General features: G+C 34.8%; 1 protein-coding gene across 2 annotated transcripts in view; it reads right to left on the bottom strand.

Moving 5' to 3' along the window:
- Positions 1-3,148: 3,148 nt before the first annotated feature.
- The window catches only part of STRN (striatin), a 122,629-nt gene continuing 111,292 nt past the window's right edge, over positions 3,149-14,485 (bottom strand). For both annotated transcript variants that reach the window (XM_063594629.1, XM_034952935.3), the window contains 3 exons: positions 10,294-10,401; positions 9,028-9,114; positions 3,149-8,939 (listed from right to left, as the gene is read on the bottom strand). In XM_063594629.1, the coding sequence (XP_063450699.1) occupies positions 8,770-8,939; positions 9,028-9,114; positions 10,294-10,401 (365 nt within the window). In that variant the 3' untranslated portion in view covers positions 3,149-8,769. The remainder of the gene's footprint in view (positions 8,940-9,027; positions 9,115-10,293; positions 10,402-14,485) is intronic.

Raw genomic sequence — 14,485 nt, 5'->3', positions numbered from 1 at the left:
AGGCACCAGGCACAGTGCTAAGAGGAACATAAGAAAAATGAACATGGTCTGTGCCTTAGGGAGCTTATATAGACAAAAGCAAACAAATAATCATTAACCTTTATTTTTGTAGGTGACAAATGAGCAATGCATAATATGCAAAATCTGGGTTAAGGGAGAGAATCAAGATATTCAGAAAAAAAATCTCATTACCTGCTCCTCATGCCTCAAAAAAAATCCAGAAGATTTTGAAATGCAGGAGATAAACATCACATATTCCTTATTAATCTTTGTATTCCAAAAATAATTTCTGAAAATCACAGGAAACAAAACTTTTGTGTATTTATTAGCAGAGGCAAGCTATATTATCAATTGGACACCTCAGGGGCACAAAATTGCCTGGAACTACAATCTTCAAGTTCAAAATTTCTACCTCCAGAAAGCAATGATGTTTCTAAAGATTCTCTTATTTTTTAATTGTAATTAGTAGATGTGTATTCCTAAGTATTCTACAGCAATGAGAAATAAGGAGCACAGTCTTTTTTTTTTTTTTTTTAAATCAAATCGATTCTGACAAAAGGAGTTCATTGTCTTGCTTGTTAAAAGGCTGACCAAAAAAAAAGTAAGTCTGAATGTTTCCGAGTTGGGAGAAAGCCTGATTCCTTCTGACCCTGAGATATACAAGGAAACTGAACAAATACCAGGCAGCAAAATACTGAGACATTTACCACATAAGAAAGCATTCTTACATAGCAGTTGAGTACTGGGAAGGTTGTGGGGGAGTTATTTCACAAACAACTGTCAAAAGATATGAGACCACCGAGTTTTTCTTTTTCTAAAAATCATACTGAGTGATATTATTCTATCAAGAGTATATTCTGAAATGCGTGGGCTATCGAAAAAGATCTAAGTACATTTTAAAAATGTTTTTAAAAGCATAGTCAAAACCATTCAAAAGAGAACTCACTCTGTAAAAACGAGTCTCATATTTTTTCATGAGATTATCACTTGGCTACTTTAGGATATTTCTTACATGCCTGGTCTTCATCCTGACATATGCAGATGACACAAAATACTTGGGCTTATGTTTTTACAGCTTCCTAAAATATAATGAAAACTATTTCCTCTGACACTTTGCCACGGGGCTCTAGGATACTTTTGATATATTTCCTAAAAATATTTAATTTAGATAACAAGGACCAATGACAAGCCAGAATTGGAACCATTCATTCTTTGAGGTCAGAAGTGGTATACTGCCAGCCCATTGAAGTTGAAATGGAAGACAATGTGGCTCAGGCCACAGGGTCAGTTGCTTCTCCTTTTTGGTAAGGTACTTCTTTCCCCACACTCTCACCCAAGTTATCCAGCCCCCAAAATAAACTGTTTCTGATAAAATGACTTTTGCTCTAAGTTAATTTTGTTAATGCATGAAAAATTACTGTCTTGGTCCCATTTCCAAAGGGAAGTAGTTGGATGCCAGCATACTTTAACATTTCAGCACATATACAAACCACAAGCTGTTTATTTCTACAACTCATGATTAATGTAAAATGTTGCTTTCCATGTGCTTTTTTTCTTAAAGTTTTCAGTTTGGGCATACTTAATTGTGGATGATGGGTTTCTCTACCATTACCCTTAATTTGATGCTATTAGAATTTTTAAAAATCTTTTGTTTGAGGCAATTGATTGGGAACCTGGTACATACACTAGATTTTATGATGGCATAAGAAATTATAGCACATAAATTAATAACACTATAGTACTCCAAGTGCTGTTTAACAGATGTTTTACTGTGGGCTCTCCTTTACATCACTGGGTTAATTACCTAAAGAGGTACACAGAAAAAGTCAATGTGGAGCTGGCATCTGGACCACTCTTCATGTAAGGTGAATGGCTAAATCACCAAGGACAAGATACTTTTCTATGAAATAGGTCCTTCCTATCAGTAGGTTATTGCAGACTTTGCTCACCCAAATAATGACTTCCAATCTAACTGAAACTACCATTACCTTTAGTGAAATATCAATTAGGAATAAGGAAAGGGTTAGGTTTTGTAGGGTTTGAGTGATACTTAGAAGCGAGTCATTTTATGTTTGGTGGGTTTTGAATCGTTTGGTATACAAAACTTACTGAGTTAAAATTTGTGTTTCAGAAAACGGATTCCAATTTTCAGAGCCGTATGTCAGTGCTTCCTTAGAGAACTGGAGTGTTCTGGTCATCCTGAGAAGTAACAGGCGGAGGGATGCTCCATGATTATAATGTTTAGGTTAAAAGGTATGCTTGACTCCCAAGGTGTTCTGGGAATATTTTATGTGCCAGGACAATGCTGGGACCCTGCAAAACATCAGTGATCTTGGGAAACCCAGAGGAGGTCAGAATACTACCTGGCAATCTTAGGCTGACCCCAGGAGGTTCATCAATCCATGAATAATTTTTGGAGTCTTAATGACCTCCTGAGATAGATTACTCCAAAATTACTCAAGCTAATCATGTCTCAGTTCTCATTAAAAAGATAAAAGAGGTGTTTCCAACACTACTGAAAATGTGTGTACATACCAAAGGATATAATACTCATTAGTATACCAGCATACAGAACACCAAACAATGGTGTATAGTTTCAAGGATATCAGAAGAGATGCCTTTTAAATTTCATATTGTATTGTGGATCCTGATTGGAACAAAAAGACTGTGAGTTCTGGGCAGGCCAAAGGCCTTGAAAAATAATGTTGATTTGAAGGGGCAGGGAGTGTGGAAGGCTTGTGTGTGTCTGTTAAGTAGTGAAACAAAGAAAAAATAAAAACATTGTATTTATATATGTGTATAAATTTTAAAAGCCATTTAAACTGAACATTTGAAAAACATAAAACCTATTCATTAAACATATGTGTCTCTGAAAGTATCACTGACCCAATCCTAGAAGCTATTTTAATTTGGCTTTTCAGAGGCCCAAATTCTCTGTAAACTTCTCCTCCTTCCTCACAATCAGTAATTAAGACTGGTTCATTAATTTTGGACTCACGTATACTGTCTAATATCCTTTTATTTCTCTGCACCCCTCTACAACTCCTCCCCCAAAAGCCCCAAATCAGACTATGTTAATTTAACTGATTACTGTAAAGCCACAGCTAGATCCCAAATCTGACAAATATTCCAATTCATGAGACACCTATAGCATGTTATCTATATTTGTACACTTTATTTAAAAACAAATAATACACTTAGAGCCACCAAAGATGGATATCTTAATTAGCTTATCCATACCCTGAATTTACATAAGAAACTTCTTGCACCACAAAAATTAGCATTTGGATTAATTTACATTAATTGATGTAACTAAAATTTAAAATACCTGAAGATCAAACAATCTGGCCCAGGGCTCACCAGCTGGAGGACTGGGTGTGGAGAGAAAGGGTTATTTAGGAATCTGAATTGATGACACCCTGTGGTCAGCTCTAGTCAACTGAACTTGAGAAAACATAAAGTAACCAGCAGATTTCAATATTAAAAAGAAGTGGTTCCTCCTAAAAACAGGTATTAGATCATAGAGTTGGGATGAGGGTAGGGGATACCTATTAATCTGGGCTGGAAAAAAAGCGTGTGGAGAAGGGGAGTTGTATTGTTTTCTCACAAGAGGCAAACTTCAGCCAAACAATGAAGAGATAGTAGGGAGGGAGATGTGTGGTAGACCAAAGACTTTCTGATTGCTGATAATAACAAATTTAGCAGCTCTCTACAAGTCAATTAAAATACCATTCTCTGAGACATTTTCAGAGAGGAGCTAACTAACACCCACCCAGGGGGGAAAAAATCATTCTACATTAACAAGGCACTCACTGGTTCACAGCCTGTTAAAAACCCAGGCAGACATTAGAATCTAAATTAAAATGATTTTGAAAATTTGCATCAGAGAGATGACAAGCATGTGGTCCTGGTTAAATTAAATCTAAAGCTTGGATTAGCAAAGATCCAGAAAATTCTGACCCCCTAAGCACCACTTTAGGAATACCGCCAGAATCAATGAGTGGGATCTAGGGATCTGTTTGGCCTAACATTTGTTTTTTTTAGAATTAAAAAAACAAAACAAAAACTGAAAGGATCTGTTAAATACTTTGTCAACCTGGCATCCCTTACACTGACATGAATATCCAGTTGGATGATGGATATTGCCAATTAAAAAGTTTGTAGTGGCAAAAGTAAAAATGATTCAAATTGACGAATGACCTGTCCTTTGTTTTTAAACACAGATATGTTTTTCTGGGCCTTTCTCTAAAATGAACTTTAGGGCTTGATACATTTCACAAAAATATACATATTTTTTGTCAGCTACTACTTTGTACAACCTGAATCCCAGTGTCCAACACTTAAAAGTACTGCAATTATATAAATTACTAAACAAGTTAACAGTAATGGAGAGGCAACTTCTGAGTAAATAAAATGAATGATTATGTACTTAATAGTCTTGTAGTCACTTTCAAAGAATAAAGTAATCTAAATAAAATTATACTTAGAACTCTTTTTCATGTAAGTTCAATAATTATTTGGCTATTGGTTGAAAACATTACACAGACATACACCAACCAAAGACTCATTATCTCCACTCACTAAAAACATTGATGGTTAATTTTAAGCAATTCTTTCAAAGAAAAACAAAATTAATTCTAAGCCTTTCAGTCTGATTTGTGACATCTTAATACAATATAACTTAAATGACAAAGCCTGAGAAAAGCACCAACATAGATTTTTTTTTAATTGCATCCAACCATCATTTCAGATGTCATAAAGATTTGCTTCAGTTAAAATGGCAGCAATGACAAAGAGGTAGATATGAGAGATGCTATTTAAATATTTTAAGACTATTCTTAGGTGGAATTTTAACTAGTTCAGGTATTTAACCTAAAAATATTTACTAGTTGAATCTTTACCACATAAGAACTTCATGACATGCTGTTTTGTAAGAGGGAAATATATGAAGTATTAAAAAGTGAGCCTTTAAAAAATTACATTTACTTAGCCAACATTAATGAGATCCCATAATTTTGGTGAACAAATAATTTCTCCTTCTACCTGAACTTTACTATAATTAAAGAATAGCTATTGTTTTCTCTACTGAAATTTCTAGGAATTCACATTCAAAATTCTTGGAAAGTATATATGGTGCTCAGAAGAGCACAAAGCGCATGAAATGTCCCCTGAAGTCCTAGAAGTTGAGCAGATACATTAAAAAGACATTGATGGTCACAAATCAGGACCTTCACAGATTGGTAAACACACACACACACACACACATGCATGCACACACACACACTAACTCTCTCTCTCTCTCTGTGCCCCCCCTCCCACCCCCTCCCCAAACTCAATCTTCATCCTCACTGTAAGGCTGCATTTTTTTTTTTTTAAAGGCACCTCTCATTTTCTAGCTATTGCCTTCTTGATGATATTTGTTTTTGTTAAAAAGTCTGAATGTTCAATGGAAATAGTTCAGTACTGAGAATAAAATATTTTTCAATTCACATTTGAATAGCCAGGTTTTCTTACATTCAGATTTTAATACACTAGAATGACAGTCTTTAAAACAAGCATGCTAGCCTATAATGAATATTGTATATACAGTAATTTAAACACTTAGAACTATATATTATACTGCAAAAGCAAACAGCACAACACTCATCATACTCATCATTATCTGCTGTGTATACTACCTCCAAAAATGAAAATACAAAACAGTAAAATGCACCTATGGTTTATATATATATATATATATATATAGTTTATATATTATATATATTCTTACAATATATATAATATATATTTATAAAATATACATACATTTTAGACATTTTCAAATAAATCTTCATCATTATCTCCAAAAGAAATTTATAGCAAGAATACTGAAGGAATGAAAGTCAGATTTAAAAAAAAATTTCTCACAAAGTTCATCATCAGTTATGCAGCTCAATTTCCCCCCTTTTAGTCATAACTAAAATGATTATAAAAGCGAAATACTTTGCATAACTAAGTATTTGTTTAATGGCAAAAGTTGTTAAACTTGTTCAATAGAAAAATACTTAAGGTCATTGTATTACTTTTGTTAAATAATCTGTCTATGGTTTGAGTAGCAAATGAGCTCCATATGACAGTTGAGTTTTGAGAAGGGTGCTGCAAGCTCCCAGAGATGTATCCACAGCATATGAAAATAAGGCAGGGATCCAAACCTCCCGCTAATTTTCATACTATTCCAATACATTTCAAACAAAACATTTACAAATGAAGCACTATGAAAGCATTTCAATGGCTGTTTAAACATTGAATTTGTTCATTCTGTGAATTTTCATTGAATGTTCAACAGGCTAGGGGAAAAGTCAGACACATGTATATGCTACTCTGGTTGGAAGACAGCTTTGGCTCATTTCTAGGCTGAGATCATGCAGTGCTGGTAGAGAAGACTCTCTCCGTAGTCTCCAATGCCACAGCACTGGCTTTCTAAGGAACTTTCAACAGTTCCATTTGCGCTACAGTCTATGTATCTCATGGTTATTTTCCACTCACTGACAGAAAAATTTCAACCATGAAGCATAAAATGAACGGGGGAAGAATGTCCTGGTTTTTAGAATTTCAGTGACGTTAATAAAGCAGTAACTGAAGATCTTAGAAGGTAATTAAAACAATAACTGGTAGAACAATAGCTTTGTGGTCATCCATCATAAATACACCAAGTAATGGCATCTTCCTTCCTTCCTTCCTGGAAGGAATTTTCCAGTATCCTTCTACAAATGTTAGGTTAGAAACATTCTTTCTTCACTGTGAAGAACCAAAAGAAATTTACTGAACGCAATATGGAATTCTGTATCTGCATGGAAATATTAAGTATTCACCTGATAGCTCATGTTTAGGTCAATTCATTTAATTACACAAAGCAGTCTCTTGAGCCTGCTTGTTAACCAAAGCACAAAGATGAAATGAAAAGGTAGCTGTATTACTACAGCATATCTGTATGAAAATCAGGCAAATTTAGCACAGGTCTTTAAAGAAAATTTGCCTGTATAATGCAGAATTCTAGAGGCAAACAGGCAGAAATTTTACAGAAATATTTGTCAATCATTAGCCACACCACCACCAGAATACTTTTTCAAGGAGTAGATGTACGTGTCATGAGAAGCATCATTGTTATGACGATGGAAAATGTGGGGAATGGAATATGTAGAAATTGTTTTAATTGGTTAAAATATCTATAGATTTAATATTTTTAAAATCTAAGAGCCTATTTATATATTTTTTGGTGGAAAGTTGGACGTTAGTAATTTATTTCCAATTTCTAGATTGGTCTCTGTCATCTGGGACAAAGAGTAAGAGAGACATAAACCACTATAGAAATAATGTCTGTATGACAGGAGACTAGGTCTAGATAGCGGGGTCCTCAGAATCCCAAAAGCTGACCACATGTAGGTGGGTCACAGGTAAGTTGGGCTGGGGAAGCCTAGCCTTTTAAGGTGTGGATTTCCCCAGAAACAATACTGATACACTGCCCATTAAAACATGTATATCTCAATGAAACAATGGGGGAGGAATAGGGAGAGAGAAAGACAGAACTTTTTAGCCAATATTTGGCATTAAACTCTTTCATCCAGGTTTCCAGGAGATTCTTACAGGGATTAATAGAGGACTTCTAGGGTACAAAATATTTGTTTTTATTAGTGCTTCTGCAAAAGCAGCTGCGTGAAGTTAACCATACTCTTTGGACTATTAATAATTATGAACTGTTCTTGGTAGATGTCAGATAACTTGAACGTGACAAAGAAGAAAGAGCACAGATCATCTGAAGCATGATTAGGTGGGTGTTGATAAATGATTATTAGCAAATAAATTCTATCTTTTCAGTCACTGAAAAGTAAGATTTCATTGGTATGAAATAATCACTCTGGTACTATAAATGTCACATGAATAAAGTGAATTTTAAAATAGAAATTATTAAAGAGATATGCCCTGTTTACCCTTAAAAATAAACAGAATTTCAAACCTGAATAAGTTAAATCTGTTAGTAAAAGCAGAGTCCATCAACTATTCTTCACAATGGTGAGTGCTTGATAGCTAAACTTTAGAATGATACCAAATCTATTTTCAAAACTGTAATACAATATAGAAATCTGCTTGCAAACTATTTGTTTAGCATTTCTGAATAATAATATATTTAACATATTATTGCATTTTTCTCCCTCTAACAGGTAAAATGCTTTGCCAGGTGCTTTATGTGAACAGCTGAAAGGAGAGTCAAATTAAAAACTGAGTTTAACACTGCCTGGTCATTATACACAAAGGGGTTAATATGGCAGATATGATAAAGATTACTATTTTGACTACTTAATGTGTTTAACAAGATTTCTCAGGGGAGAACTTGGTCTAAGTTTCCCGTTTTCTTCTATTCAGTCCCAGCTATCAAGCTTTTAAATTATCCATTGTAGCATGCCCTACTTACTCAACAGGGACAAGCTAAACTTGTATTCGCTCAGGCCTGCCTAGCGAATTAGAACAACCTCAGAAATAAAGGCGCCTATTGGGGGGAAATTTGAAACAGACCTCAGGCTCACAGATTCAGCTGAGCTTGCAGCAACCTGAACAAACCTTAGTTTTAGAAAACAGTATATGAATTGCAAAACTATACTTCAACAAATGTTCTCTGTGCTCCTTCAGCAGAACAAAAGGGCAGGACGAGATGATTCTGGCCCTCGTCTTCTGTATCTCTTTTGTGCAGCTGATTACTTATAAACAGCTAGAAGGTGAAGATGATGCATTGCGTCATACAAAGACTTTAGCCAGTGCGTCAGCTCCAGCACTGGCTATATAGCATTTGGATGGGTGGAAAGCTACATCATGAATCGATTCTTCAAACTTTTTTCGATGAGCTGTGAATTCTTGGATACACGTCTTACTTTCTAGATTCCATAAACGTATTGAACAGTCATGACCTATATCCAAAAAAAAAATTAAAAGGAAAAATTACATTAACATGAAAATGGTAAGGACAAATAAATAATCCATAGTTGAGGTACTTACTGCCAGACATCAAGTAAAGGCCATTGGGATCAACTGCTAAACTTGTAACAGCTTCTAGGTGGGCTACCATCGAGTGGATCAGTTTGCCTTTGGAAAAAGAGATTGTTACTCCTTATTAATGCCTTTCCTCATCTTCAATATTTGCCAGCTACCATGTCATGCTGTTTCCTCCAGTCATCCCTCTCTGTGTGCTTACTGTATTAATAGCTTTTTCCATCACCTAAAACAACATGTCTCCCTCTTGCCTCTAGTCATGGCAATGATATGGAAAACCAAAAAACCCTCAAATTTTAGATTACACTTTTGTCTTTTAAGCCACAATATAGAAGTCAGTAATTTCTACACACAACCCTTAAGCCACGTTGGTTAATTAGAACTTAGACATTATTAATCACCTCCTTTGCATTCTTTAGCTACTGGCAAATTATGAGTTGTGGAAACACAGAATTCAAATTCACAGAGAGAAAACAATGAGGCAAGGAAAAAGGGACAGAAAGAAAACATGGCCACAATTTTGGTGGATACAACATACAGAAAAAAATTTTAAATATTAAATGATTCATCACCAGCAGCTAAACAAAGTCAGCAAAAGTCAACATATTAACAAGGCAGATACTTAGGTAAATATGGCAGCTAATATAGGGTGCTTTCCTCCCAGCACAGTGCTTCCTAAATTTCCTTTATACTGGTGAAATGTAATAAAATAAAACTTGGGCAAATCTCCATGCACAATTCAAATCAATGAGGACCAACTAGTCAGTTTTATAATACAGAAAAGATTAGTCTATGGAAAAATGAATACAATGACCTGGAGGTTTTCCATCTGCAACACTAAAAAAGGCTATTTGGTAATGGAATTATTGAATATTCAACAACTTTAAACAAAATATAATGACCATATGCCTCTATTTCCCATGTTTCTACTTTTCCCCAATATATAATACTACAATAGATCACAGCAACAGATCATTTTTATTTGTATTTGAGTGAACTTTTCCTGGTGTCCCTAGTGATAACCTTGGCTCTAAAGCCTACATATAGCATCTGCTCACTATTAAATAAACCAAAATGATTCTGTATTGTATAATAAAGACTAGTCTTAGCAGATTTGGATAGAGTGAAGAGAAACTGAAACGGGAGAGTATTTGGGGTTCAGTGCCTATTCCCTGACTACGAAACCACCAAAAGACACCAAAATTAGCCTACCTGTGGTAGGGATTTTTTTTTTTTTGCTTTAATAAAAATCAATTCTTAATAAATTCTTACCTGTATTGTTATCATAGAATTTGATGTGCCTGTCTTCATGAGCAGTGATGCTGATCGGAAGAGTAGGATGACTGATGACTCTATTTATTTGGCAGGAAGAGTTGGCTGCTAAAAAGAAAAAATTAAAAAGCAACACAACTTAGTCAAAGATATTTTTCACACAAAGGAGAAATGAATTATCTACCTAAGAGACTGAAAAAGTAGGCCGGCCGCGGTGGCTCACACCTGTAATCCCAGCACGTTGGGAGGCCAAGGCGGGTGGATCACGAGGTCAGGAGATCGAGATCATCCTGGCCAACATGGTGAAACCCTATCTCTATTAAAAATACAAAAATTAGCCGAGTGTGGTGGTGCGTGCCTGTAGTTCCAGCTACTCAGGAGGCTGAGGCAGGAAAATCACTTGAACCCGGGAGATGGAAGTTGCAGTGAGCCGAGATCGTGCCACTGCATTCCAGCCTAGGTGTCAGAGCGAGACTCCATTTCAAAAAAAGAAAAGAAAAAAGAAAAAGAAAAAGTAATAATGTGACTTGCATTATTTGTCTTTAGTTCATTTATTCTGTGATTGTTTTCAAAATTTCAATGTTAGGAAAGAGAATTGCCTGATAAATCTGGAAATATTTATAAATTACAATTTCCTGCTATATGTGGATGCCATCTAAGGCTTAGTCTAGAGCCACTAACGTTGTTCATTCTACAATGTTCTGTGAGATTTTGCTACTTTAAGTAAGTTCTATCATCACTTAACATGGAGATAATTCTCAAATTTAAATCTCAGCTCTTTTTGCATACAAAGTTCTGTATCACATCATTATCATTTAAAGATATATATGACAAAGAGGGCTTCTTAATCCTTAAATCCCTTTATCACTCTTCCTTATCATAATAGAAATGGTCATTTGACAGAACCAGGTTTGGAATCCTAAAAGTCAGCATCCTAACTGTATTTTTTGTGTTAGTAAGTTCCAAAGAAACTTCAATTATACACACAATGAGACAGGCAAGCACATATCATTAAGCCTATATTACAGTGAACACATCAAGGTTCAGAAAAAGTTGTGACTCCTCCACAATCAGGTGACAAAATCAGTACCTATTCTAACTTCTGACTCTCTCCCAACCTGACGGTTCATGCAGATCACACAACTGTCAAAATTGGTTCCTAAAGGATCACGCATTCTGCCTGAAAGGCTTTTATTAAAAAGAAATCAGTAATTTAAAACCTCAGTGATTTCTGTTAAGCTTTTTTTAAGAGAAAAGAAAAACTGACATAAAGAAAACACTAATTGAAGGTATGTCAAAGTTTTAAAAATTAAATTATGGTCCAGGGAGAGGAAGGGATGTCCTTGTAAAATATATTACTGGAACAACTCTCAAAATTTGAATATAAATAGTAATTCAGATAATAGTATTGTGTCAATGTTAAGTTTCCTGATTTTGATCATTGTAATACACTACATCAGAGAATGTCCTTGTTCTTAGAATTACACGCTAAAGGATCTAGGGGAATAGGAGCATGACGTCTCTCATATGGTTCAGAATTAAAAATTATACACATATATAGAGTGAAAAAGCAAATGTGACAAAATGTTAAAAACTGCTAAATATGTGTGAAGGGTAGCCAGAAGTTCCCGTACTATTTTTGTACCTTTTCTGCAAGTTTAAAATTATTTCAAAATAGAGTTAAAAAATTTTTTTGAACCCTAGAATAGGTATTACAAGTTTATATTCACATAATAGAAAATACAGCTAAAAATAGTCTAATCTTACAGGATTTTCATGTGGCTCCTAGAAATATAACATCTTAAAAACTGAAGACAGCCTTTTCCCAATGCTAGTGGCAGGTAATTACCCAGCCTGTTATTTAAATATAAAATGTGGCTGGGCACGGTGGCTCACACCTGTAATCGCAGCACTTTAGAAGGCCGAGGCAGGCGGATCACTTGAGGTCAGGAGTTCGAGACCAGCCTGGCCAACATGGTGAAACTCTGTCTCTACGCAAAATACAAAAATGAACCAGATACGGTGGCACAAGCCTGTGGTCCCAGCTACTTGGGAGGCTGAGACAGGAGAATCGCTCGAGCCCAGGAGGTGGAGGTTGCAGTGAGCTGAGATCGCACCACTGCACTCCAGCCTGGGCAACAGAGCGAGACTCTGTCTCAAAAAAAAAAAAAATAAAACAAAAACTCACTTGACCATGTGGAATAAGTTCTTAGTCAGTTACACCTGGTTTAGATCCTAAACAAAGAGATGTTTATTTATAAAATTCAGACTACGCATTATTTCCTCCACAGATAATACTCCATTGAGCAACACCCGTTGTAAAGTCCAGCAAGAGAATAACAGTAACAACAAAAAAAGAAATACTTTAAGTGAAATATCCCACATATTCTGAGAGAGACGTTTCAGAGAATAGCCTCAATTGCTTTGAGAGCTAGAAAATAAATATGATGGAAATCAAATCATGGAAACAGGCAAAAGAAAGTTCTTATTTGGTAACACTTTTAAGGAAGCTTCTCCACTTGATGATAAATCAGAGAAGTCAGCAGAATGCAAAGAACACTACTCATACCTAGCTTGTGACGTATCTGCTTCAACTACCTTTGACTTTACCACAGTCAAATCGCCATTGACATCAATGAGAAGAAGGGTAATTTATTCCTTTTCTAACAAACATCCTTCAGCACTTTAAACTCTATATAAAACTCACTTTCTCCTTGAAGCTTGTTTGGTCCTTTCATTTTTTTAAAAAAATATGCTAAATTCCAAAACAGAACAACACAATCAATTATAAATAACAAGGGGTAGTTCACAGTAAAACATAATAAGAGACTAATTTAAGTTTGCTTTATACAACTTTAAAAGTAAAAAACATAATTTAGAAAATGTCAGGACATATTACAACTCAAAATAATGATCATTTATTCCAGTAATGTTGCCTTTGTTAAAAACATTCTTGGAAGTTTTCTCAAAATGTTTCCAGTGTCAAGTAAAAAGTCCTATTAATTTAGAGTCACATCTCTTGGGGGAAAATGTGGACTCACTCGCCTAGTTCTCTTTATCCATCTTATCTACCAGACTTGACATCTTATTAACCTGCAGTCATTAAAAAGCACTATTTCCACTCAGGATGTTCACAAATTGGCCAAATAATCTCTGAAGGTAATTACAAAAATGTTCTCATCCATTCTAATTTCATATTAGTTTTTATTTTGCTACTGTAGCTTTGAGTCATATACTTAAACATGATTTTAAATTTATTGAGAGTCTAAAACCTGTAATTTCTTGCTGAAAAAAATTCTCCTTTTCCAATTCTATCATCTGAGTTTAATTTATTTTCCTGTCTCTCTCGTTTACATCCAAGTAGCTCAAAGTTCTATTCATGCTTACTTCCCCAAACAAGTCTCAGCATATCAGAAGAAAACAATGAACAACAGGTTAGGAAGGGAAAATGATGAAAACCACAATGGAATAAAGAAACTTTTTGAGAGAGAGAGAGACAGAGAGTAAGAACACCACAAGAACATATGTACACATATGCATGTACATGTTCACACATGCATGTGCACACACACAACATATCATCACTTTTAAAGCTAGTTCTCAGATTAAAACAACAGTATATGTATGTCGTATTCTTCATCAACTGCAACCTAAACTGTGATTGTCTAGATTATGGCTAAGGACAGAAAGCAATGGTTAAGAAAGCCAAAAACCAAAAAAGAGTCTGTAATATCTTCTTCATAACCTGAAAAAGCATTTATTTCCTGACTTCCTGCATCCAATAAGAAGCTTCAGGTTTGGAATTCTGAGTGCCACAACATGATCTGTATTGAGCTGTACCAAATCATACTATTAATATAAAATTAAGTTGATTTAAAATATGAAATTACGAGAAATGAAAAATAGAATCTCCTATTCAGAATAAATACAGCTTTCTTCAAATAGAATTGAAAATTAATCATTTAGTATAAAATAAAACTTGACCCATAACAGCTCAAATGCTATTTCAAACAGTATAGTTATAAATGTACATAAACTTAACCCAAATTCTTAAAAGGTAAATAATTACAACCTTCTAAGTAACTGTGTTCTGAGAGTTAAGAGACAGAAAGCTTTATAATGACAAATATTTTTCACAGCTGACTCTAGTAGTCGTAATTTTGATTAAGTTAAAAAAATAAGCACAGACAAT

Source organism: Pan paniscus, chromosome 12, assembly GCF_029289425.2.
Source record: "Pan paniscus chromosome 12, NHGRI_mPanPan1-v2.0_pri, whole genome shotgun sequence".
Taxonomy (NCBI): domain Eukaryota; kingdom Metazoa; phylum Chordata; class Mammalia; order Primates; family Hominidae; genus Pan; species Pan paniscus.
This window is presented reverse-complemented; position numbering and strand designations above follow the sequence as displayed.